At 49.9% G+C, this 24,422-nt stretch overlaps 3 protein-coding genes across 3 annotated transcripts; 2 read left to right on the plus strand and 1 right to left on the minus strand.

Annotated features, from left to right (window-relative positions):
• Positions 1 to 61: 61 nt before the first annotated feature.
• On the plus strand, positions 62 to 10,155 carry Aud_000797 (translational activator of GCN4; the record flags this gene model as incomplete). The annotated part of the gene is made up of 13 exons (XM_043286301.1): positions 62 to 182; positions 267 to 2,335; positions 2,390 to 3,074; positions 3,127 to 3,321; positions 3,386 to 7,210; positions 7,266 to 7,457; positions 7,517 to 7,672; positions 7,729 to 7,810; positions 7,870 to 8,011; positions 8,064 to 8,617; positions 9,350 to 9,619; positions 9,746 to 9,896; positions 10,003 to 10,155. The coding sequence occupies 13 exons, from the start codon at positions 62 to 64 to the stop codon at positions 10,153 to 10,155; spliced, it is 8,595 nt and encodes a 2,864-aa protein (XP_043142236.1).
• A 1,196-nt stretch (positions 10,156 to 11,351) lies between these two features.
• Aud_000798 (uncharacterized protein) lies at positions 11,352 to 12,614 on the minus strand (the record flags this gene model as incomplete). The annotated part of the gene is made up of 1 exon (XM_043286302.1): positions 11,352 to 12,614. One exon carries the CDS (start codon positions 12,612 to 12,614, stop codon positions 11,352 to 11,354), a length of 1,263 nt encoding a protein of 420 aa, XP_043142237.1.
• A 2,235-nt stretch (positions 12,615 to 14,849) lies between these two features.
• Aud_000799 (uncharacterized protein) lies at positions 14,850 to 16,811 on the plus strand (the record flags this gene model as incomplete). The annotated part of the gene is made up of 3 exons (XM_043286303.1): positions 14,850 to 14,877; positions 15,134 to 16,515; positions 16,566 to 16,811. The coding sequence occupies 3 exons, from the start codon at positions 14,850 to 14,852 to the stop codon at positions 16,809 to 16,811; spliced, it is 1,656 nt and encodes a 551-aa protein (XP_043142238.1).
• Positions 16,812 to 24,422: the final 7,611 nt, after the last annotated feature.

Raw genomic sequence — 24,422 nt, forward strand, 5'->3', positions numbered from 1 at the left:
TCTTATGACAGCATTGCGGGAAGGCTTCTAGCGAACGCCGACATGCTCCAGTCCACATAATATGGACGACTTTCCTTGGGAACAGGTGAAATCAGGGGACCTGGAGAGCCTGCGAGACGCTCTCTTTTCGAGTTCGACTACTCGCAGGACTCGTGCTCTCCAGGAGCTCCGCGATAAAATTGGTAAGTTGGTTGTTGCTCACCCCTCCGAGTGAGCCATTCAGCATGGACATTGCTCACGCGCTCTGTTCTTTTTTGGACTTTTAGGCTTTGAATTACCACAAGAAATCCGTCAGTCTCTTCTAGGACTCCTTTTTACAACCTATCCGCTATACGTCGATCGCCCTTCTCGACAAGCCGTCCAGCAATGTCTGCGTACGATACTCAAGGCGCCCGTTCCGCCCGAAGATCTGAAATACCTCAAACAAAAACTGCTCACAGAGGCTTCTAAACCCGGGTTGGCTCCATCTTCCGCGTTTGTCCTGCTAGAATGGTGCTGCCTTCTGCTGCAGATATTGAAAAAGGACCCGGACACTCCTCTCTCGATCATACTGGACATCGTCGCTGTGGATGCAAAGGCTCTCGAAACCTGTCTTGCCGCTCGTCCCAGACCTACAGTGAAGCAGTCTGCCCTTACTGTTACCAGACGTGCTCTACGCGCCGTTTTCTCGTCAGACAATTGGGGCGAGGATGCTGTTCGCCAGTCAGTCGCTCGGCTGACTGGTGACTCGGCGGCGGGGCAGAAGAATGCGCCCTTCCTCGGTGTCGTTTCTGGTGTATGTGCTCGCTTACCGAACAACAAGGCCGTCCTGGAACAAGAGAAGAAATTGATTCTCGCATACTACGTCAAAGAATTGATTGGCTCAAAAGCTGCAGTGCCGAACCACATCGCAAGTGGCTTGTCTGACTTCTTCGCCTCTTTTATTACCTATGAGGACTTCACATCGGAGCTAGTACCTCCTCTTGAGAAATCGCTCTTGCGTGCACCAGAGGTGGTATTGGGTGGATTGGTGCCTTCACTATGCACTTCCCTACCGGAAGACTTCGACCTGTCTGAGATTCTTTTCTCTCGGCTCTTGAAGCACCTTCTCTCCAGCATGAAATCAAACAATGCGACTATCAGGCAAGGTGCTGTGCAGTCTCTTGAGTCCATCCTCTCAAAGTCTAAAAATGAGAACTGGCTTGTCAAGATCGCTGGTGAGATCATCGGACCCCTCAAGACCCAGAAGATCACGAGCCCAGAGCATCGTGCCGTGTATGCTCAGGCGGTCTGTGCTATCCTGCCTAGTGAGAGCGTCTCCAAAGACATAGTGCAAGGGCTTGCTCCTGTCTTCTCGCGGGAATCTAACGAAGTAGCATTGGAACAAGAAATCATGGCTCTCTGCAAGCACCTCACTTTCCTCCTTCAATCCAGGGTGAAAGTTAGTGACGATGTCATCAATGCCGTCGTCAAAGGAATTGCAGATAAGCGAATCCCATTCCGGAAGCTCTGGCAACTGATTGTTGGGGACGTCTTCTGGCGTATTGAGGCGCCAACACTGGGTACCTCCGAGGTCGGACCATTTGTCACCAAGTTCCTCGACAAGATGAAGGATTTGTTCAAGGAAGTAACTTCAAATCCTCTACCTTCAGCTCAGAATGGCTCTTTGTCCGCAGCATTTGTATACCTTGCCCTCTACGAAAGAGTATCTGCAGCCCAGGGCGTAGATAAGGCGGACTGGGAAACCACTGTGGCACAGTCGATGCTCCTCAGCCCAAAGCCTTCTTTTCTCCTGAACCATAAGGCTTATACCAAATTGACGTCTTCAGCAGAGATCCAGTGGATGGTTCGCGCGCTTGTGGCTGTCTCGTCCGGATCCAAGTTTGAGAGCACCGAACATGCAGCCAAGGTTGCATGGGCTCAGGCATTCATTTACGCTACCACAGCTCCCGGTCTTCGCACAAATTTGCGTGAGGAAGCTGCTCACGCACTTACGGGAATTTATCTGCGAAGGTCGGAACTGATGGGTCGCGTGGTCACTGAAGCTCTGTGGACGTGGATTCTCGCCTTGAGAACGGCAGAGAAAGAGTCTGCTGCATCGTCTGCAGGGCCGGCGAGTGAGAAGCTCCTTCACCTCGTCGCGAAGGCCATCTGTCCTTCTGCTGCTGAAATACAGTCTGATAAGATTCGCTCTGATCTGAAGCGTCAACTCATTCAGCTTCATGTACTTTGCAGGCCAGAACTGATTCCCAACGTTTCATGGATCGCACTGTGCTTAAGGACAGGTACAGATCCTGGTGATCTTGTTCGTGAATATCCGGATGATTTTATGAAGCAATTGACGCAGGTGCAGGAGGTTGGTCTTCAGGTGTTAATCCGGGATAGAAAACAAGATGCTAACTTGGCGCAGGATCCCATCCAATCGAAAGTCCCTGGGATTGATGCAGCTATCTGGAATGCTGCAGGGGACCTGGCGTTCGTCGCACCAGACACTATGGTCCCTCGCCTAATTCAGCAGATCAGAGACGATTTGGATGCTTCGCGTCTTTCCAGGTTCACACCAACCGATGTAGCCATCGCCCGCACCCCAGAGGGGACCATGTTCGTTGATGTCCTCAACACCAAGTCGAAGCAGCCAGCATTCGACAAGAACACCAAAGACTACGACACCCTCAAATGGGAAGAAGAGCTGCGGGCACAATTAGCTCAGAAGAAAGGTCAAACACAGAAGAAGCTTACCGCGGATGAACAAGCGAAGGTCAAAGCTCAACTTGCAAAGGAATCTAAGATCCGTGAGGAGGTCCTACAGGAAGTGAAGAGAGTCGAAAGAGGCGCCGGCATTATTCAGGGGCTTGCGAGCGGGCCAGCCGTTGATGCTGATGGATGGATCAACCCGGCTATAAGCTCGTTGCTGTCTCTGGCCCGAGCCGGCGTGGGCTTGTTCGCCGGTGACGTCGTTTCCAAAGCGTACGTGAAATGCGCTGAGAAAGTCTCGTCGCGCCTGGGCCCCCTTCGCCCCTTTGTTGGTGTTGCGACGCTGCGAGCAATTGGCAGGTCCCACCTGGCGCCTGAGATGGAAGCCGAGCCACTTGGTGGTGAGTTTTCACATATTATTAGCAGTTCGGGCATCTATTGACTATTTGCCAGGGCTTGTTACAAGAATTCTTTATCGCCTTCGTTTTGCTTCTGAACAGCGCCCATTCGACATGACGTCCTTGGCATATATCCTTCCCTTGATATTCATGGTTCTGAGCCGCAATGGCATCGAAGAAGTCAAAGGGGAAGAAGAAGGAGAGCAGCTGCTTCTTGCGCTGGAGTTCCTGTCATTTCACTCCGGCTCATGTGAGTTCTGGCATCGCTCAAGGAGCATAATTTCGGCTGAGAATCGCTAACACTTCATGCACAGTCACTGATAACCGTCTTCCACGCGTTGAGGTCCTGAATCACCTGCTTGCTGCCATGCAGAAGTTTACCCAGCACTACAAGTTGATCAAGGATACTCTTTTTGATTTTTGCAGATGCATTTCGTCCAACATCACCAATGAGGAGCTCAATGTTCTTCTACAAGGCACCATCATTCCAGATACATCCGTCCGAACCTCGGTGCTCCAGGTTATCGAGTCTGAAATTGATCTGACTGACCTGGACTTCTCTGAGCACATCTGGTTGGGCTGTCACGATCAGGTGGAGGAGAACGTTGAAATTGCTGAAAATATCTGGGAAGAAAATGCCCTCGAGGTTGATGAGACTTCCTACGGGAAAATCATTCCATACCTCTCTTCCAAGGATTCCCAACTCCGAGGCGCTGCTGCCCGCGCCTTGGGCCATGCAGTGGAGCTCAGTCCATCCGTTTTCGGTGACATTGTCCAGCAATTACAGTCGATGTATGAGGAGGAAGTGAAGCCCAAACAGCCCGCGAAGGACAAGTACGGAATGCCGCTCAAGGTGGATCCGACCGACTACTGGGAATGCCGCAGTGGCATTGCGCTCGCTTTTGGTGCGATGACAAATAGTTTCGAAGGCGATCAGATTGTTTCATTCCTTCGGTTTCTTATTGAAAGAGGCCCCTTGATCGACAGAAACTCTGTGGTGAGGTCCCAAATGGCTGACAGCGGCAGATCCGTCGTCGCCTCGCGCGGTCAGCAGCGGGTTGAGGAGTTGATGGAAATACTTGAAACCACTCTGGAAACTTCAGACAAAGGAAGCGAGACATCCGATCTTCTCAATGAAGCAGTGGTTGTTCTCTACGGTTCTCTGGCTCAGCATCTCAAGTCGGACGATCCGCGGTTGCAAACAGTCATCAAGCGACTTCTGGCGACACTCCCGACCCCGTCGGAAACTGTGCAATCTGCCGTCTCCGGATGCCTTCCGCCACTCATTCGTCTCTGCGGGCCAAAGAGCGGAGAGTATGTGCAAGAAATGCTGGATCAACTGTTGCAGACCAAGAATTATGCTACCCAGCGTGGCGCGGCCTACGGTCTGGCTGGTATCGTTCGTGGAAGGGGCATCTTCACTCTGCGGGAGTACCAGGTCATGTCTCACTTGAAGGACGCAACTGAGAATAAGAAAGAGGCACATCAGCGACTGGGTGCGCTGTTAGCGTTCGAACTCTTCGCCACCATCCTCGGGCGCACCTTTGAACCATATGTCATTCAGATCGTGCCGCAGCTCCTTGCCGGTTTCGGTGATCCCAGCATCGACGTTCGCGATGCTTGCCTCGACGCAGCAAAGGCATGCTTCTCCAATCTCAGCTCCTATGGCGTGAAGAAGATACTCCCTACTCTCCTCGATGGTCTTGACGATACGCAATGGCGCAGTCAAAAGGGAGCCTGCGATCTCCTTGGAGCAATGGCTTATCTCGACCCCCAGCAATTGGCAGCAAGCCTGCCCGACATCATCCCTCCACTTACCGTGGTGCTCAATGATACTCACAAGGAGGTGCGCAACGCTGCAAATCGCAGTCTGCAGCGATTCGGTGAGGTCATCAGCAACCCCGAGGTGAAGGGCTTGGTCAATGTCCTCCTCAAGGCGCTGAGTGATCCGACCAAATACACAGACGAGGCTCTGGATGCACTGATCAAGGTCTCTTTCGTTCATTATTTGGACGCTCCCTCTTTGGCGCTTGTTGTCCGTATCCTTGAGCGCGGTCTTGGCGACAGATCAAATACCAAGAGGAAGTCTGCACAGATCATTGGCAGCTTGGCTCACCTTACGGAGCGGAAGGATCTTATCTCTCACCTGCCCATTATCGTTTCTGGACTGCAGTTGGCCATTGTCGATCCAGTGCCTACTACTCGTGCCACCGCGTCCAAAGCTCTCGGCTCACTTATTGAGAAGCTTGGAGAGGATGCACTACCCGATCTCATTCCCAACCTCATGTCTACGCTCAAGTCGGAAACTGGCGCTGGCGATCGTTTGGGATCCGCACAGGCTCTTTCGGAGGTTCTGGCGGGTCTGGGAACAACCAGACTGGAAGAGACACTGCCAACAATCTTGCAGAACGTCTCAAGCTCCAAGCCGGCTGTTCGGGAAGGCTTCATGACGCTCTTTATCTTCCTGCCTGCCTGCTTTGGAAACAGCTTTGCGCCATATCTTAGTAAGATCATTCCTCCCATTCTCGCAGGATTGGCAGATGACATCGACTCCATTCGGGAGACGTCTCTCAAGGCCGGTCGTCTGCTGGTCAAGAACTTCTCTTCCAAGGCTATCGACTTGCTTCTTCCTGAACTTGAACGCGGTCTTGCAGACGATAGCTACCGTATCAGATTGAGCTCTGTTGAACTGGTGGGTGACCTCCTCTTCAGCATCACGGGTATCACAGCCAAGGCAGATGCGGAGGAGGAAGAGGAAGAGGCTGCTCAAGCCGGACAGTCGTTGCTCGAGGTTCTCGGCGAGGAGAGGAGAAACAAGGTCCTGTCCGCTCTGTTCATTTGTCGCTGCGATACTTCTGGTCTTGTCAAGAGCGCAGCGATGGGTGTTTGGAAGTCACTTGTCGCTTCACCAAGAACGCTGAAGGAGATGGTGCCTACTTTGTCGCAGTTTATCATTCGGCGCCTTGGTTCATCAAATATGGAGCACAAGGTTATTGCCAGCAATGCGCTTGGAGACCTTATCAAGAAGGCTGGCGAGTCTGTGCTCGCTACTTTGCTGCCATCTCTCGAGGAAGGCCTCCGCACGTCACCTGATGTGGATGTCAAGCAAGGTATCTGCATTGCCCTGAGAGAGCTAATTACCTCTGCGTCTCCTGAAGCCCTGGAAGACTACGAAAAGATCCTCATTTCGACCGTTCGGGTTGCCCTTGTCGATAGCGACGAAGACGTCCGTGAAGCAGCAGCAGAAGCCTTCGATGCACTGCAGCAGATTCTTGGCAAGAAGGCTGTTGATCAGGTCTTGCCCCATCTCCTGATGCTTCTGAGAAACAACGAGGATGCTGAGCAAGCACTGTCAGCACTACTGACGCTCCTTACCGAGCAAACAAGGGCTAACATCATTCTACCCAACTTGATCCCGACGCTGATCACTTCGCCCATCTCTGCCTTTAATGCTAGAGCCATCGCTTCCTTGGCTGAGGTAGCCGGTTCGGCCTTGACGCGCAGATTACCTGCGATTCTCAACTCCTTGATGGACAACATCCTTTCAACTACGGACGAGGAGCATCGGGAAGAATTGAACAGCGCCTTTGACGCCGTCTTGGTATCTGTGGATGAATTCGACGGTCTGAACGTCGTGATGAACGTCATGATGAGTCTTCTGAAACACGATGACCACAGACGCCGCGCCACCGCTGCGCTCCATCTGAGCAAGTTCTTCTCGGAAGCCGAGATCGACTACTCCAGATACTACCAGGATCTGATTCGTGTCCTGCTTATCTCCTTCGACGACAGCGACAAGGAAGTTGTCAAGGCAGCTTGGACAGCACTCAGTGGGCTCACGTCTCACATGCGCAAGGAGGAAATGGAAGTCCTCACTATTCCAACCCGCCAGGTGCTGCGACAAGTGGGTGTGCCCGGAGCCGATCTGCCAGGTTTCAGCTTGCCGAAGGGTATCACTGCCATTTTACCAATCTTCTTGCAGGGTCTCCTCAACGGCAATGTGGAACAGCGTACGCAGGCGGCTCTGGCCATTGGCGATATCATCGACCGTACCAATGCAAACTCTCTGAAGCTTTTCGTTACTCAAATCACTGGTCCTTTGATCAGAGTGGTTTCTGAACGTTCAGTGGATATCAAATGTAGGTTGATATGAGGCTTGCTTTCTGTATCGTTCACAAGACTGACCAGGACTAGGTGCCATCTTCTTCACACTTAACAAGCTCCTTGAGAAGATCCCGATGGCAGTCAAGCCATTCTTGCCACAACTGCAACGTACGTTTGCGCGAGGTCTAGCCGATTCTACCAGCGAGACACTGCGCAACAGGGCTGCCAAGGGTCTTGGAATCTTGATTACCTTGACGCCAAGGGTAGATCCTCTCATTGCAGGTAGGTCAATTAGTTTACGTGATAATTTGATGGTAGCCTTGATACTAATCTTTGACCAGAATTGATTACGGGTACAAAGACAGATGATATGGGCGTCAAGAATGCGATGATGAAGGCACTACAAGAAGTCGTCGGCAAGGCTGGCACGAATATGAGCGAGGCTTCGAAGAATGCTATCCTTGCACTCATTGACGATGATGCCAGCGATCAGACTGGTAGGTTGAGATTTAAGCCCGACAAGATCACCGTCGCAAATCTAACTATTCGGTAGATGGCGTTGCTATTACGAATGCCAAATTGCTTGGTGCGCTGGTGAAGGTCCTTCCCCCATCTACCGCCAGCCCACTGATCAAGTAAGTCTATCCTGCGATGCCTTTCAACTTCGGGAACAATGCTGACATGGTAATTCAAGGAACCGTGTGCTCACAAGCCATATGACACATGCATCCATTCTGGGCCTGAACGCCTTGCTGGTTGACTCGCCGTCGTCTCTGACTGAGAATTACGCTGCCGAGACCCTATCGATCATTTGTCAGGGAGTTTCGAACAAGGATGTAAGTTACACACTGGCCTTTCAGCACTTCGCGGTCCTGATTTCTGTGACAGCCTTTCATTGCCGAGAACAGCGTCCTCGCAGCCGGGAAGTTCCTTTTGATCGAGGATGAGAGTCGCAATTTCGAGACAAACAAGGCCATCTTCGAGGCACTAGCGCCCTGCATACAGGCGGGCGTGCCTCCTGATGTTCGCCGTCTCACTTTGGTGGTCTTGCGAACGGTGAGCCGACTCCACCCCGAACTGACCCGACCTCATCTGGCTCTTCTTGCGCCACCGATTTTCGGCTGCGTTCGTGATGTGATCATTCCCGTCAAGCTCGCTGCTGAAGCTGCGTTCCTGTCACTCTTCTCTGTTGAGGAATCTGAAAGTGCTGTCTTCGACAAGTATATGGCTGGACCAGGGGCGGAACTTCCCCCAGGTCCTAAGCGGAGCATGTCAGACTACTTCAAGCGAGTTGCGCTACGTCTCGCCAGCCAGGCTAGAGAACGCAAAGAGGCCGAAGGTGGACAGGGAGGACTGGGTTTGTCCAATGACGAAGCTGAGGATGAGAAGGAACTGTGGAGCGTCGGAAAGGTCGATCTAGGGGAAGGCTCATTTGCCGATGAGTAGTTGAGCGTGGTTTACATTCTCCCAGCGTTGGCATGAGCGAGATCTATACCCTCCGCATTCGAGTGTATAGTATAGAGCAGACTATATTACAAAAGCAGCATATGATATGAACGATGATTTCCTTTCGTTACGTTGAACGCTCGCTTAAGAACTTGTCCCTCTTCCCAAGCCAATGAATGTCACGTGATTGGTACGGAGACCCGGTACATGACATGAGAATACAACGAGATTCGAGGAAAAGTCAATAATCCGAATAAGCCTCTCATGTCTTTTCAATGTAATCCAGAAGTAGCATGATCCAAATAACTTTCCAGTCAGATATCATCATATCATAGGCTGCGAGACGTTGAGGCTCAATCCGCTTCCCCGGTCGGGACAAGCGTCCGGGGCACAAACCCTAAGGTGGACCCTCTCGCTTAGCAGCACAGTCGCTTAGCTAATCAACCGCCCGTATCTCAAACTCCTCACCTGGGAATTCTACCCGTCGACGAGTGCAACGAACATCATCCGCCAACGACCGTCGATACGCCGACTTCAAGATGTGAGTTCCATCTTCAGAATCTGATATTGTCCTTTCATGGGGAAATACTGTCACTTGATGGAATTTTTTCCCTCGACCAGCGCGTGGAAATGTCCCATTTTCGGAAAATTTCTCTCTGCTTGGGGACTTTTTCCTCGACCGATTCTGAACATCAGAAAGGCTGACCGTGTGGTTTTTCACTTTACAGGGTCAACCTTCGCACCCAGAAGCGCCTCGCCGCCTCCGTGGTGGGCTGCGGCAAGCGCAAGATTTGGCTCGATCCCAATGAGATGACTGAGATCTCCAACGCCAACTCCCGCCAGACCATCCGCAAGCTCGTCAGCGATGGCCTCATCATCCGCAAGCCCGTTACCATGCACTCCCGCGCCCGTGCCCGTGAGCTCAACGCTGCCCGCAGAATCGGCAGACACCGCGGTCTGGGTAAGCGTAAGGGTACCAAGGACGCTCGTATGCCCAGGTATGCACACTCTGCCTCTGTCTACGGTTGAGGAGGATCATCGATCGGTTGCCACACTCCCTGCCAGTCGTCTGGGGGACAGAATGAAGCAAAGAGTCTTTACTGATGGATGCCTGCCTATTACAGCCAGCTCCTCTGGATGCGCCGCATGCGTGTTCTCCGCCGCCTCCTCGTCCGCTACCGTGCCGCCGGCAAGATCGACAAGCACCTTTACCACGAGCTGTACCACCTGAGCAAGGGTAACACTTTCAAGCACAAGCGCGCTCTGATTGAGCACGTAAGTCTTCCTCTCGATTCCTGTCGTTTTCAGTGGGATGCAAGGATGGCGAATACGCGGCGAATAGAGATAAAGAGGCTGACAAATTGCTTTTTAACCCTTACAGATCCAGAAGGCCAAGGCTGAGAGAGCGCGTGAGCGCCTGCTCAAGGAGGAGATGGACGCCAAGCGTGCCAAGAACAAGGCCCTCCGTGAGAGACGACAGGAGCGTATCGAGGCCAAGCGTAACGCTCTGGCCGGCGAGGAGCAGCAGGAGTAAACAAAAAAAGCCATCTGACTTTTTTTGGCGGTGCGGAGGTTGAACTGGGGGGAAATCCAATAGCCAACGGGAATCAGGTCGGCCATGTTTGTTTTGTGTCTCTCAGGTCTGGCTCGGTGGTTTGATTCTCTGTCCGGGACAATGATCAGGGGAAACCTGGAAGATATTTGATACCTGGGATCGGGAAGCAGTAAAATGCTATTCCTCTTTTTTCTCTCCCAAGGAAAAAGAGCAAAGAATGAGAGAGAAACAAAAAAGGAAAACGAAGCTTTCTTTTTCTTCATTTAAAGGAAAACAAATGGCATGGCGCTTTTGTGTGATATGAGTCTTGAAATGTTTTTTTTTCTCTTTTTTTACCACCACTCTACGAGTCCTCGTTCTCTCTATCATCATATCGCATCCAACCGCTCCTCCGCATTCCGACCAGAGGACTGCTCGAATATCCTGCTTACCTTCTCCCCATACCCCTCGGTTCAGCCTCGGTCCGATCAAAGCTGTTTATCTAATGTCGTAACGTTACGTGAATATCAAATTCCCGATTCGGTCCACTGCGCTTGAGATAGTCTGAGATGAAGTTGGTGTTATTCTGTCTGTAGTATTGCCATGTATCCCGTATCCACTATCCGGACTTCCCAGATTCTTTTCCCTTCCATCTAGGTGGTCGTGTCTCCGTCGTTTCTGCACAGCCTTATAAGACCTTCACTTTTCAGCGCCGGTGTGCAAATCTGTGGCTGTTAGCCTTTTTACCTTTTTATTATATCGTATGAAATTGAAGGAGGATGTTCAACTCGTTATTTGCAGTATTTCAAGGTTGAGCTGTGTTGGTCGTGGAGTTGCAGCGGATATATATCTCTGAGAGAAGGACAGAGTATACTACGGAGCGGAGAGTAGCATGTCTTATGTAAAGCAGGTAAGAACATGGAGTCACGGTCCTCTCGAGCTACATGATTTTAAGAAGTACAGAGCAGCAGTATTTGATCCCATATAGAGCGACTACTGACAAATCATGATTAAGTTTACCTGACGTACATTTACATTATGATAATACACTATTCTGAAATGATACCTACTAGAATGAAAGATGATGTACAAAAGCAAGAAAATCCCTGCAGCCCTGTTCGTCCTGTAGATAACATTCGTGTCTCATGTCACGTATCGCATTGACTGGGGTTCGAACACTCGAGTGCTTGCGCCAATCAACCCCGGGGAAGTGCGCCAGAGCTGCGCTTGTGCGTCGCGTTTGGAGGGACTTCCAAGTCAAACGGGTCGCTCCGGGTACTGACTCTTGTCACGGAGTCATTGGGTCCAGGCGGCCCGAGATCCGATATGGATATCGGATAGCTCGCCCTTTGCACGCTGCTGCCAAAGCTACTTCGCCCTGGGAGAACGATGGTACTTCCTAAGCTGCGTTCACTGCTGTAAATGGAGTGCTGGTCCTGGTTTATTTGTATGCCTGGCGAGATTGATTTCGCGTATGAAGGGGAATGCGACCCCGCGAGGGTTGAAGCATCGGGACAAAAAGGTTGGTCGCCTCGTGTCGAGTGCACTTGTGTTCCACTAATAGCGTCGCGTATGTGTGGCCGCATGCCAAGAGATACCTCTGATGGGTTTGGATTGGGCTCCGAGAGATGAGATGAGCCCTTTCTGACATGAGCATAGCTGGAACCCATGTTCGGACCCGGCACATGATGGTGGTTCGGTGCAGAAGTGGCATCCGAAAGAGATGATGTCCTGGATAAAAAGGCATGCTGGGAGCTTGCCCAGGAGTCTGCGGAGTGCCGACCATTGCGCAGCAGTTTCTCGCTCCCGCCGAAACTTCGACCGTCGCGCGGTTTTCGCCGTCTATAACGATAGATCAGAAAGCACATCAGGAGTATGAGGGCGATCAAGCCCACGGTACCGAAGATGCTCCCCAAAATCGTTCGAAGCGTATGACGGTTCACGTCTTCGGATGCGCGATCTGAAAAGTTCTGCAAAGGGTTTGTCGCGGAAGGAAATGCTGCGGTGACTGTATTCCTTGTGGGTGTCTCGACCATAAACTTCGTCTGCGCCGTAGACGTCGTCAGGACTTCGGAGCTCGCCGGTTCAGTCGACAGATCAGTCGGTGGAAGGCCAGATGTCTGATTGTGAGAGGTAGGAGATGCAACGGATGTGTGTATGTCCGTGTTGCTCTCGGGATTTTGTGGAGGTTCCGAGAGAGAGGAAGTAGTTGGGAGGGGTACTAATTGGACATCTGAAGGAGCGACGGCGATAAGAGATGATAGCGACACTGTATCAGCGGTTTCCGTACTGGATAGTAGAGTCGTCGTCACGGGTTCTGGGCGTTGTACTGAGACTGGCAGGAATGGTGTAGGCTCTGGCACAACGGCAGGCACTGATGCCGCTGCAATTGAACTTCTGGGCACTTTGGTACATCTCAAGCCCTGATATAAGATGATAGAAGGACTGGACATCGACATTGCGCCAAGCCCACAGGCTGGACGGATGCGACGGTTGCTCTGCTAGATTGGGAGGCCAAGAGCGGTAATTGCTGGCATGCATGAATCGATAGTGCCGAAATGATGAATGAAGACCCGTTCGATACAGGTACGGCGCGTAAAATGCCACAGCGACCAGAGTCAATAAATCGGAAGAACAGTATAGTGGCTGTCGGAATCTAGTCCAGAGCGAGAGAAGGAAGGTATAGGAAATGTGAACGCGCTATATCTTCATGATTGACGTTTCACTATGCCCCGTGCCAGGAGACGAACGCAATGGTCATAGCAGTCCGGGCTGGGAGGGGCTGCATTCGCGTTGTACCCTGCTGTTTCAGGATTCAACGGTGAAGCACAGGTGGTACACAAAACTTCAGCATAGCATTCTAGCCCACTTCGTAGTATATAGATTGATTTCAAGTAGATTGATACTATGAACTCATGAAAGGATGGAGAACAGAGTCAATACCAAAAACATGGAGCAATAACGGGGAGTTCTTCCTCAGCTCAACCGCGTGTGTTTGGTATCGACCGGGCGCTTATGGGAAGCGAACAGCGACGAGGATAGAGTTAAGAGGAACCGAAATCTAGGGCTTATTAGTTATTAGTAGTTCGTAGTACCCAAGATGGGAGAGTTCAATCGAACAAGGACCTAAGCAGGGGATAAGTGCTCCCTGACTCGAGGAAATTCATCCGGAAGAGATTGAGTGAGACAGAGCCTAATAAGCACGTCCAATCCCATGAGGGACTATGCAGTGATCACTGTGACGATAAATTGGCAGGGCGTTAGTCTGTCGCATGGGGTGGAAGCGAGAGGCCACTCCCCAGCCCCTCACACGACGCTCAGTCGCTGGAGATTCGTATCTTCATTTAACCATGATTCAAGGGAGAGTAGCAGCTGCAGATGGGAAGTGGTGGTTTCATAGCATGTTGGGGTCGTATTCCTGAAGACCGAGGAATTGAACCAAATCCCATTGAACTTGATGAACATGATGAGCAAGATCACCTGCTACCGATCCATTGAGCTATGATCTATCAAGCGATGGATGTTTCACTTGTTGAAGCCGGGGAAACTTTACCTACACGGAGACGATGACACACTTCCTGATTGGGCCATCAACATTGGTCATTCACTAGTCTGTATGTGGATTAGTTTCTGTGTAAGCGTCATGTGATTCATTCAACGGTCCGACTATTGTCCTATATGACTGCCTCAGGCAGCTTAAATGCGTTGGCTTGTACTCGACATACTTCCCATGAGGCAAACCTGTGAAACCAATCAGGTACTATGAGTGGTGGGTGAAATAACATTGGCTTGTGTTGCTCTCACAAATTACTCTACATAACTACTTTGTACTCGTTGAAACTATCATTTCTTCCAAGTCATAACGTTGTGTGCTCCTGCCCCTCGAAGCGGGGCAGTCAATACATCTTCCTCCAAGTCGAAGCCATAGATGTGGAGAGGCGGTCAATATATAGAGTCTATGAATGGTCACATACAATTGCATAGTATCTACTAGACGTCTCTCTGCTGGCCGAGTGACTGTTATAAAGCGTGTGCGAGGGCCCAAAAGTACTCCTGGCACGAGTATCTGGATGCCTTACCGCAGAGGAATTATATAGTTACTACTTTCGATCCTCTCTACTGGTCACTCTGATGGCTCACTCGCTTCCCGTCTGATGAGATCTTGAAAATGGGGATAATAGGAATAATGATAATGACGGTTGAACCAGAGTAGGATGGACCAATGCTGATGCTAATCCGGCCCACCAAGGACCAAGATCATCATTTTCCCCTCTTGAGTCCTGATAGTGGCTTGTTTTCGTACCTTTTTCATCCTTGGCCCAGGTGGACATTCTACTAATTCATTTCTCTCCGCAACCGCAATCCAACTTCGACAAAAATCATTCTTGCAATTCCCCTTATCATTTGTTGTGTGGTTAATCGCTTCAACATCAACCACCTCAGTCAATGAACCGACTGTCATCGAAAGAATTCCATCATTGCTTTTGGTCATGGTAATTCTACTCGGTCAATTGAAGCTGCCGTATCTCCGTTCGATATCCCGCGATTTTCCCATATACGGAGGAGCATGTGATTGATTCTTCATCTTGATCATTTTCTTCTCTTCTCAATACATTGGACACGATCTTATCTTGTTCGAGCTGGATACTCGCACGTTCCCTTGACAGGAAATACCAAGCGGAAGCCTAACCAATATGATGATCGGTTGGACCAGTGGGTTGGGTAAGATTTCCCCTCACTAGTTGTCACACAGAAATCCGTGGTATATACAAGTATACCTTATGATACAAAAGCTTCATTGATGAATGCCACCATGTCAACTGTGCCTTCAATGCTCAAAACCAATGGCTGCTATGTCAGTGGGTCACGCAATAACTACATCCTGAGCTTCCTGGCTGTGAGATTCGGCATTGCTTGAATGCATAGATTCTCCTGACATATCAATACTAGCATTGTCCATAATGCTAATGTCGAATAGGGTTGCCCATGACGGGCTCGCCGCCTGAACAAGAGAAACGACCCCCGCCGCCTCCAACAGAAATTGACTTTCCAGTCTATGACCTGTTAGACGTCCCGCACGACGCATCGGAATCGACTCTAAGGGAGATATCCAACCTTCTAGCCTCGATCCGCCGGCCGCAGGACCTCTCTACAGAGAAGTTGAAAGCCTTCAATCTTAGATTGGAGACAGGCATTACTGCAGATCGCATTGTGCCCCAGGGCTCAACACTTTTTCCTCCGCTCCCTTGGGAAGCTCGTACCTGTAATGAGACCGAAGACGGCGAGCCGATTTTGATGGACAATGGTAACACATACCCCGCGGCGGACCGATTCGAGAATCTGAAGAAGGAACTGCTCTTGGATAACGATGATGCTTTCCGAGAAGTTGCACGACTACCGCCTAAGGAGGGCCGTCAGCGGGTCCGAGTGGCTCATGCAAGAAAATTTTGGGCGGGGCTGGAGCGAATGTCCCAGTGGTGGGATTCCAGTCTGGACAATTACTTCGAGCGCCCTGCCACCCCTGAAGTAGCGTCGGACGAGGCCAAGATGCAGACAGATGGGGAACCGCAGCCGGCAGAGATACCGGACTCAACAACTACGCCTATGGATCTGGACAACCCACCAACAACGCAGACCGTCAACGGAATGTCTTCAGACCGGGAAGAGGGGCAGCAGCCGATTGTTCAAAGATATACCGGCCGCCGGATAGGTAGCGGGCAGGAAATGCCAGAGGATATTCGGGAGGAGACGGTGCGAGCGCTGGCTGAGATGGCCGCCTGGCCATTTGGCTGCCAAGTAACTGTCCCGATGCTCCCACCGCGACTCACCGTCAAGAAACTTCTCTTCCCCATCCGACATTCCTTCCAGGCTGCCCGATCGCCCAAAGACCGACAATTGGCCCGTAGCGGTGTCATGGAGGGCCCTCTCTTTGTTGCCCAATGCCGGCCGGAGACCTCGTTCCGAGGACCCGAAGACGTACCAGGGTCCGGCGTTGGGGAGGTGTGCGACCTGTTTCGGGAGCTCGGTGCCATGCTTCTCGCCGCGCAGGAGCGCGCGAGGCAAGGGACGACGGAAGTGAAAGCCGGTGAGGGCAAGTGGTGGGCGACCAAATCCCGATGGGGCGGAGCGACCCAGGACACGCAGGACAACAGCAATGGCGAGGACCAACCTGTGAGGGACGGTAATGACCGCAAGCGCTCCAAATACGAGCATCCATTTCTCGCATCCCGTCGGGCGGGCTCCGGGCGGAAGCTTAGCAATGCCGAGAAGTGGAAGATTGTGCAGCCAGGGCCTAGTCTTTGGGACAAACGGATGAGGTACATACAGATTGGAAAAGACAAGGACAGTCCATTCGACGATGTATGTTGAATCATCAAGGCAGGGGTGAGCTCATGCTAATCCGGTGCTAGATCTACATGCTCTCCTCCATCAATCACCACGTTGCCATTCTTCACCTTCGAATCCACCGTCGGTATCTGGACATACTCACAACAGGCGAGAGTGACTTCCCACCAGAGACCGACACGCTTGACCAGCCCTGGCAGGTTCTCAAGCTTCGGCGAACGAAATGGTACGACTTGTTTGACGCGCAGGAACGCCTAGAGGCGTTTCAGGGCGTGTGGACGATGTTCCATTATCTTTTGCGCAAGCAGTGACCGTCTTTGACCGGCCCTTAGACTTACTTCCAGCAAGAATCCAAATGGAAGCTGAGCATCACCACATTTCCTAGCATTCTAACACAATACCTACGTTTCGGCAGAGTACATAGAGCAGACGCGTCCATCATCCTCCGATTTTATGCATGTTTAGATGAAATCAAATCAAGCTAATAACCTGACGCAAGGGGAGAACCGACAAGACCATCAACCACAATACATGCTGCAAGTCATATTCCCTTACATGCCATAGATGAAGGCTATGTGCAGTACGCAACCATTCCAAATATCTCCTGTACTCAACACACGTAGAACTATAGACAGTGCAGTCAGCTATACCTATGTGCAGCTTTATCAGCGACAAGTTGTACTTACTCTACGTCCTGTGGAGTAAGGAAGTAATAATTGGCATGGACGCAGCTATGGCCATTTACCCCCTGAAGTAGGATAGGAGCACGCAGGACCAACCCCCCCGTCAGCTTCCATCCACCCCCGAGCCCGAGTGAAAAGCAACGAAGCCATGTGGTGGTGGCTTGGTCCCACGCGCCCCAGCAAACACTTTCACATTCACATTTGCATCTGTGCGGAATACTCGAAGCCGATACTCAGGCACTCAAGTGTCTCCAACACCCAAGACCCGAGACTTGAGACTCGAGATTGCAAGTCGGAGATACTTTATGATACCTCCCTGAGGTCCTCCAAATCCATCACCATGCAGGAAAAAGTGAGGCTCCGGTGATCTGCGCCTTCGCATCGGTTTCTCGTGTCCATTCTCTAGGCCCTATAGTTGTAAATTGCGTGGCTTGGACTATCCAACCTAAGGAGGGGGAAATCATATCCGGGGGGCGGTCACATTGGAGATGTTTTATGTCCTCGGGGTGTGTGCGGGGTTGCCTTGTGATGGTCGTGTGTTCCTACCTTCCTATTACGTTGTTCCTTTGAGCAGGATAAGATAGCCTAGTCTAGTCAATCGTGAAGACAAGAAAAGGCAGTAAGAATTACGAGGCCATCGAGTCGGTTTTGGACCGATTTGAGGACATATGGTGCCGATCAGGGGCTGGAGCATGCATTTCCAGTACTTTATACCCTGCACTGAGGGTCTATCCGGCCAATCTTAGCAGTCATAGGATCAGAGAAGGTTCAGTGTAAAGGGGAGCATGGTAGCACCGTACTTCTGCGCGGTGATCCAGACCAGCCCATCTGTTCGATTGCAAGTATGCTATGTGCTCTGGCTCGGAGCTAGGTTACTGTCTTGTCCTCCCTGAAGAAGTTTCAGCCCTTCGATTTCATCATTGTATGGGCTGTAGCCTATGGCCTATGGCCTATGCCCTATGGGGCTGGTCTTGACGCTCGGTAAAAAGACTACAGCGCTTGGTCCATCTGCTGATGAAAGTGAGGATGGTAAGTGTACGCTTGGGCCATTGGTGGTGCACAGTGCGCAAGAGCAGTACCAAGAAGATGGAGTTGAGCTTAACTACTCCATACTGACATTGTTCCATGGTTATGGTAGGTAATAGCCAGGGTATCCTATGCGCCTTGCCATGTCTCCGTTAGGTAGACATGGATGAATAGTCCCGGAATCATGTATATCATATCAAGGCATGCACCTCAAGTTTTGTAGCAAGCAAGGACGGAGCAATTGCTGGAACAGTATTTGATTACTGTGTAGGTACGTGCAGTCGGAGTACTCCGTACTCCGTGTAAAATGAACATGTCAATACGGTTATATTGGGGGCCCGCAAACCCCTCACGCCTGTCTTATTGAACAGTGGGCAGTGGAAAGTGGACAGTGACAGAGGTCCATTTGAGTGATGAAAATGTGATAGATCCAGTGGCTTGAGAGACCGCGCTTCATGACCAGTAAGTATTGGGAGTTCTTGCGGGAAAGGATAAAATCTCTCTCTATTAGACTTTTTGTCTATCATCAGCACTGACAGATGACAATAATCATAAACTACTCTATGGAGGGAGTGCGGATATGACGATCATTGATTCTGGCCTCTTCCACGGATGCCGTTACTGTCATAGGGAAGGGTTACCCGCGAAAGCCTGTCGAAGCCTCCCGAGCCCGTCAACCAGGTCGGTGGATCGATGACTGACGTGAGGATTTGGGGGGAAGTTACTTTATTACTGCAAGTTATTACTTCTCATAATGATGTTTAGTAGTAGTCGAATACGCAATGGGCCCTGTGGTTAAGCCAGCTGCAGAGGACTCCATACTGCGCAGCTGGCCAGTTTATACATCCCACCAGATAATCAAACTCGACTCAGTTTCAGATCAACATTCACTGAGAACGGTTGCGCCCACTGACCTCTCCTAGAAGAGACAGTATTACTAGATACATAATCGTCGGAAACCTTGGCTACGACCGTTTAGGTTAGACCATATGCATGTCTACATATACAGCTAGTAGCATCTACCACATCAAGAACGAACTGCAATTGATAATGATATTTGGCGTACTAATCCGCTCTAAATATTCGATAAACCATAGGTGTGGATCATCCCAGAGCCGTGAGAATGATGTTTGCTTCACCTACTGCACTTCCACCATAGCTACGCAGGAGCCTCAAGGGACGACAACGTGACGCTCTCTAGAGAGAGATACATATCTGACTTCCGAAACGATGCAGATTATGCACATGCAAGAGGCATGATCAAGAGATCCGAGCTCTCGTCTCAACTACCGATCAACCTCTCAGACGTCGCAAACCATGGTTCATCAGTCTGATCGATCGTTTGATGGTGTGTGAGTACTCTGTAACGAACATGCAAATGTTCAAGATGGGACTAGGGAGGTGATTGATCGAGTAAGGATGACAGTAAGGTTTAGCTAGAAAATGGAAAGTAGGATTGTAGAGAGTTAATCATTATGAGGGGTTACATTCATCGGTCAATCTAGTACCTCTCTAGTTCATTCTCCATAGAAGTCGATAGGTCATATAGGGCGATTGCGGAGTATGCCCTCTCATAGTGTTGAGTCTGTTGCGCATTTGAGATAGATGTACGCCATCCACGTGGCGGGGTTTATTTCTATACGCATCTAGGACATGTCCACTACGGTGTCCAAGAGATAATGCAGATTGTTTCTCTATGATCGTAGCAGTACTCTTAGATGATTATCGACAGGAGACTTGTGTCAATGTTAGGCTCTAAGGGATCAGATCTTCTCCTTAAGGCCATAGTTCGGAGCTGGAGGACTGAGAATGATAGAAGCAAAGCTTTCGTGATCGATCTTTCAGCGTCGAGCCATGGGTGGGCACGCTATCTACCAGGGTCCAATCCGTAGACGGCAGCGGGCTCTCCCGCTGCATCAAACTTGGTGCGGGACAATTGTGGCTCCCCAAAATACAGTTGCTGATGAATATCAAAAACTATGGATGAATCAATATTGACCCTGATGTCCCCCTTTAGCTACCTCGACAATAAACATATCAGATTATCCACGGCTCAACTGAGCATCCTGTCTCGGTTCTTGAGGCGCTGACCCGCGTCAGTCTCAGAGTTATCCGATACATGACCAGGACTGATGAGAAGCAGCTCCAGCGTCCAATGGCGGCGCAAGTCTTGCTCCTGAGTCTGGAGACCCAGAACAAAGGGTGCTGGTTAAGCAGTAGCCGCATTTTTCCTGTTAAGGTGCGGTTAGTTGGTAAGCAGCGTGGGAAGCGGCTTGATGAATATGCATCTTTCCAAATACGTTTGCAACCCAGGAAATGCGAGTCAGTTGCACTGCTATAAGCCTTAAACAAGGTTAGTATAGCAAACAGGGTAGTTGTGGTGGTTGCGGTAGTGGTAGCTAGTAAGTATCTTAGGTTGAACAACAGCATGCCAGCCTCTCCTTCTGGCAATCTTGGCCCGTAAGGTGAGGATAGAGGATAGTCGTAACACCAAACCAAGAGCCACTGATAAGGACAACTAGGCAAACGGCCATGAGTAGAGTTAGAGAGCCCTCTACCTGGTCGCACTGCCTGGTTTACCCCATGCAGATCTGAGCAAGCAGTCCGCCACACTTGACTTCTGAAGAGGACAGGGCTATCCCTTGCTTCAGGCACCTGACCATCCTTCGGTTCTGTCATACGTACATACATTGCAGTATGCATGTACATCATCCGCAACATGGACGTCGGACGGCGGACGCTTCCATTTCGTTCATTCTGACCCGATGGTGTCCGCCGTTCGGGTGGATACTGTAGATCTTGTCCTGTGGGGTGTTTTAGTTTTTGTCCTTACAGAGAAAGAGGCTTGAACGAGGGCTGTACAACGTACTCTGTTTGGGCAAGATTTTGATGGCACCAATCTTTTGCAGTAAATTTGCGCCAAGTTCTCGAATTATTCCTGTGAAGTGCACATTGTTGAATACGTACTGGAGTGTTAGAAAGTTGTGGACCGCCTGTTTCGGCGGAAAGATCCAACCAACAGATATGATGCTAGTAACAATTGACGGAGGTTCCAGGGGACGGGATCATGGAACTTTAGGCAGACGATCCACAATTCGATCAACAGGTGATTTCATTTAGGACCTGACGATAAATAGACTACATCATACCAACTGGAGACAGACACAGGTAGAGTGTAGAATATATTACGATAATATAGATAGATTTTGGAAGTTATTCCTTGCGTAGATCATCAACTGGCTCGAAGGGGATCGGCTATAGTTAGTTGGACGTTCTGATGATGTCAAGGATATGTAGCATTGTAGAATAGCACCTTAGGAATGAAACCGTTTCTAGTGTTCTACGTTCCCCCGTGATCACACAGAACCACTCTAGAGCGAACAAAGGAGAAGTGGCAAATGTAATCAGACCGTGTCTTTTAGAGCTGTGATCTATCAACATGTCGTAGACCTCGTACCTCTCCGTTTTCCGAAGACGAGAAAATTTCTTTCTCACCGGTCTAATGGATTAGGGATTTCTCAAAGAATTCAGTTCCAGAGAACGCCGGTTTGACTTTATGTGCTCAATTGTGTCTTCGGTATGGCGCCCAACACTTCTGAGTGCGCTGTAGAGCTTTGACCGGGCTATCATTGCTGGTTAAGCGAGGGGGGCATTCATTGCACTACTCCGTACCGAGGCGCAAAATATTTACCTGTCAAGTGATCCTGAATAAACTGCAAATACTGACTGCTACAAGCACAACATTCGAAAACTACATTTGCTTTGTGGATGGAGAGGAACACCCCTGGTGCGGACCTCAGTTCCACTTCCAGATGTTGTTTGCCGCGCGTAACCCGAGATCTGAGATGGAGCCAATCCCGCGGTGAACCACAACCACAACCACTACCAGAACGCGTGACACCCGTTCCCGTAACTTACCGTCTCTTCTTTCCCTGTGGTTGGGAAAGAGTGGTTGTGCCTGAAAATGCGGACGGGACCAGGGGACAGCTGGCATTTTATTTTGGCCTGGTTGCTGCGCATCAAATCATACATGGAGGCAATGATTCTGCCCCGTATGGCAAGTATAGATTGTGTTATGGATCTGGAAAACGATGCTGTGTAGGCACTTGCCGCTCCATACAACAACACCAGGACTCTACTGCAGCAGCCACAGAGCAACCCGATGATTCTCACCGTCTTCTGCGTGGGGCATTTATGCAGCACACTTTCAGGGTCGCATCATGCATTCTTTCTCTCCTGTTGTGGGGAGCCCCTCCCCCTTGGCTCGATCAGTCTCAGTATCCATGTCAGTAGTATCCATCAGAATCATCTGCCTATCAAGTCGAATGCTTCTCAGAATACCTGGAATGGCTGTGGATATCCACCTCCGGCTTCTGAAGCAATCGCTCCATGAAGATGCAGTTTAGACTTCAAGATTGAGTTTTACAGGGCGACGAGACGAAAATAGGGATCCCCCTTGCTAATCAATAATAGTCAAACTGACTGACCGCAAAATGACATGAAAACGAAGATGCTAAGGTAGGTAGTAATGATCATTTGATTTGAATTGGCAGTTCTGCTGTCCAGTCAGATCATCATCCATTAGCGGCACCATCAGTGTCTGAATACGTAGTCTACCCCGAGTTCCCTCCATTCCTGGTCTGATCTCATAAACAATGTTTGTTGATTTTGGCTGATAGTCATACTTACTGATCAAGAACAAAAAAAAAAAAAAAAGATTAAATGCAATGGTGAGCAAGTCATGGGTATCCACGGAGTATATTGCGGAATTTGCCCAAGTGTGTGTCTAGTGCCCACTGATGGATTCCGCCCCCTCCGAAATTTGGGTACCAACAACGGAACCCGTTTACCTTAGGTATCTAGTCTATACTTTCCTCTGTCGACCTCATCCCAGACAGTCGGTTAGGAATAAGATTTGCTCTCCAAACTCAATGCCAATTGTTATGTATCAGAACGATACCAGAGATGAAGAGTCCTCGAACGGTGCGGGAACATTTCCGTTCCAGTCCTCCGTCCTTTTTACTCCATATCTTCTCTACTGTCCATGTGGCATATTTCAGACAGCTCATGGAGCTACGCCCTAAATAGTGGCGGACCCTCAACTACAAAATAGGAAATTGAAAGAAACTCAGATTCAGAAAACGTCGCGGAAACGCTAAATCGTTATCTATTCGCAGGCTATTCAGGAGGCTCAGAATGAGCAGATCGATATGGAGTACGGAGGTCCTTTAATGCTTCTAGTGAAAATGAATTAGAATTATTATTATTATTACGTCTCTTCAGCCCGTCCATGATCCCGCACATCAGCAGACAGCTTTGCTCCATAGCGTCGGCTATTCCATTAATATTAGTTTCGTTGGGCTCCACTCCGTAGTAGTAGGTATTTGTATTTCCATATTATTTATTTGTTATCATGATTATTATTCTATGTTTTTATTTTATATTTTACATTTTATTTCTTTTTCCCCAGTGTAGCTGTCCAAATACCTCAGAAGAGCAGTAACCGAGACACCTCCCAGACCTGGAGGCGTAAAATAATGAGGAACCTCAACAAGGACCAAAAACGATCTGTCAATTCTGGTGGCTTGTGTTAATACATGCGAACCAGGATCCTGGCTCAGGTTACAAGTAACAAGACCCAGTCAGTCAGAAGGACGCGCGCGTCAAGAACGAAAAGAAAAGAAAAACAACAGAAGATCAAAGAAACAAAAGACACGCAGAAAAGTGTGCCTTTCTACTCCGTATTTCTTTTTTGTAGAGAGTCAGAGGTTCATTACCTCGATTATTATCCATTTACCACAGGCACCTATCTAGTACTTACTGACATTCCCTCCACTCAAAAGAGAACCTGAGCCAACCGCATCAAAGGAGAGAGGTACAGCTACTAAGGTTGCTGCTATCAAGGAGGGGCATTTTTTGGCATCCTTCTATGCCATCTCCTCATCAGTCTCGTCAGTACCAGCAGCATCAACAGCAATCTCGACGACCACATCTGCTTTTTCTGATCGGTTTCCTTCGATCTCTCAGTCGCAAATCCACGATATTCACCATACACTAAACAGGCTGTTACTGCCATTCCATGGTGACAGTGTGGAACTATTGAACAGTCAACAACGCAGTTGACATTTCCAACCCCCTCCTTCTATCTTGATCACGGGGATTCTCGATCCTTCATCCTCACTTCCCACCCTTAATAATCATATTTCCGCCCTT

The sequence above is a fragment of the Aspergillus udagawae genome (genome assembly GCF_001078395.1).
Source record: "Aspergillus udagawae IFM 46973 DNA, scaffold_1, whole genome shotgun sequence".
Classification (NCBI taxonomy): Eukaryota; Fungi; Ascomycota; class Eurotiomycetes; order Eurotiales; family Aspergillaceae; genus Aspergillus; species Aspergillus udagawae.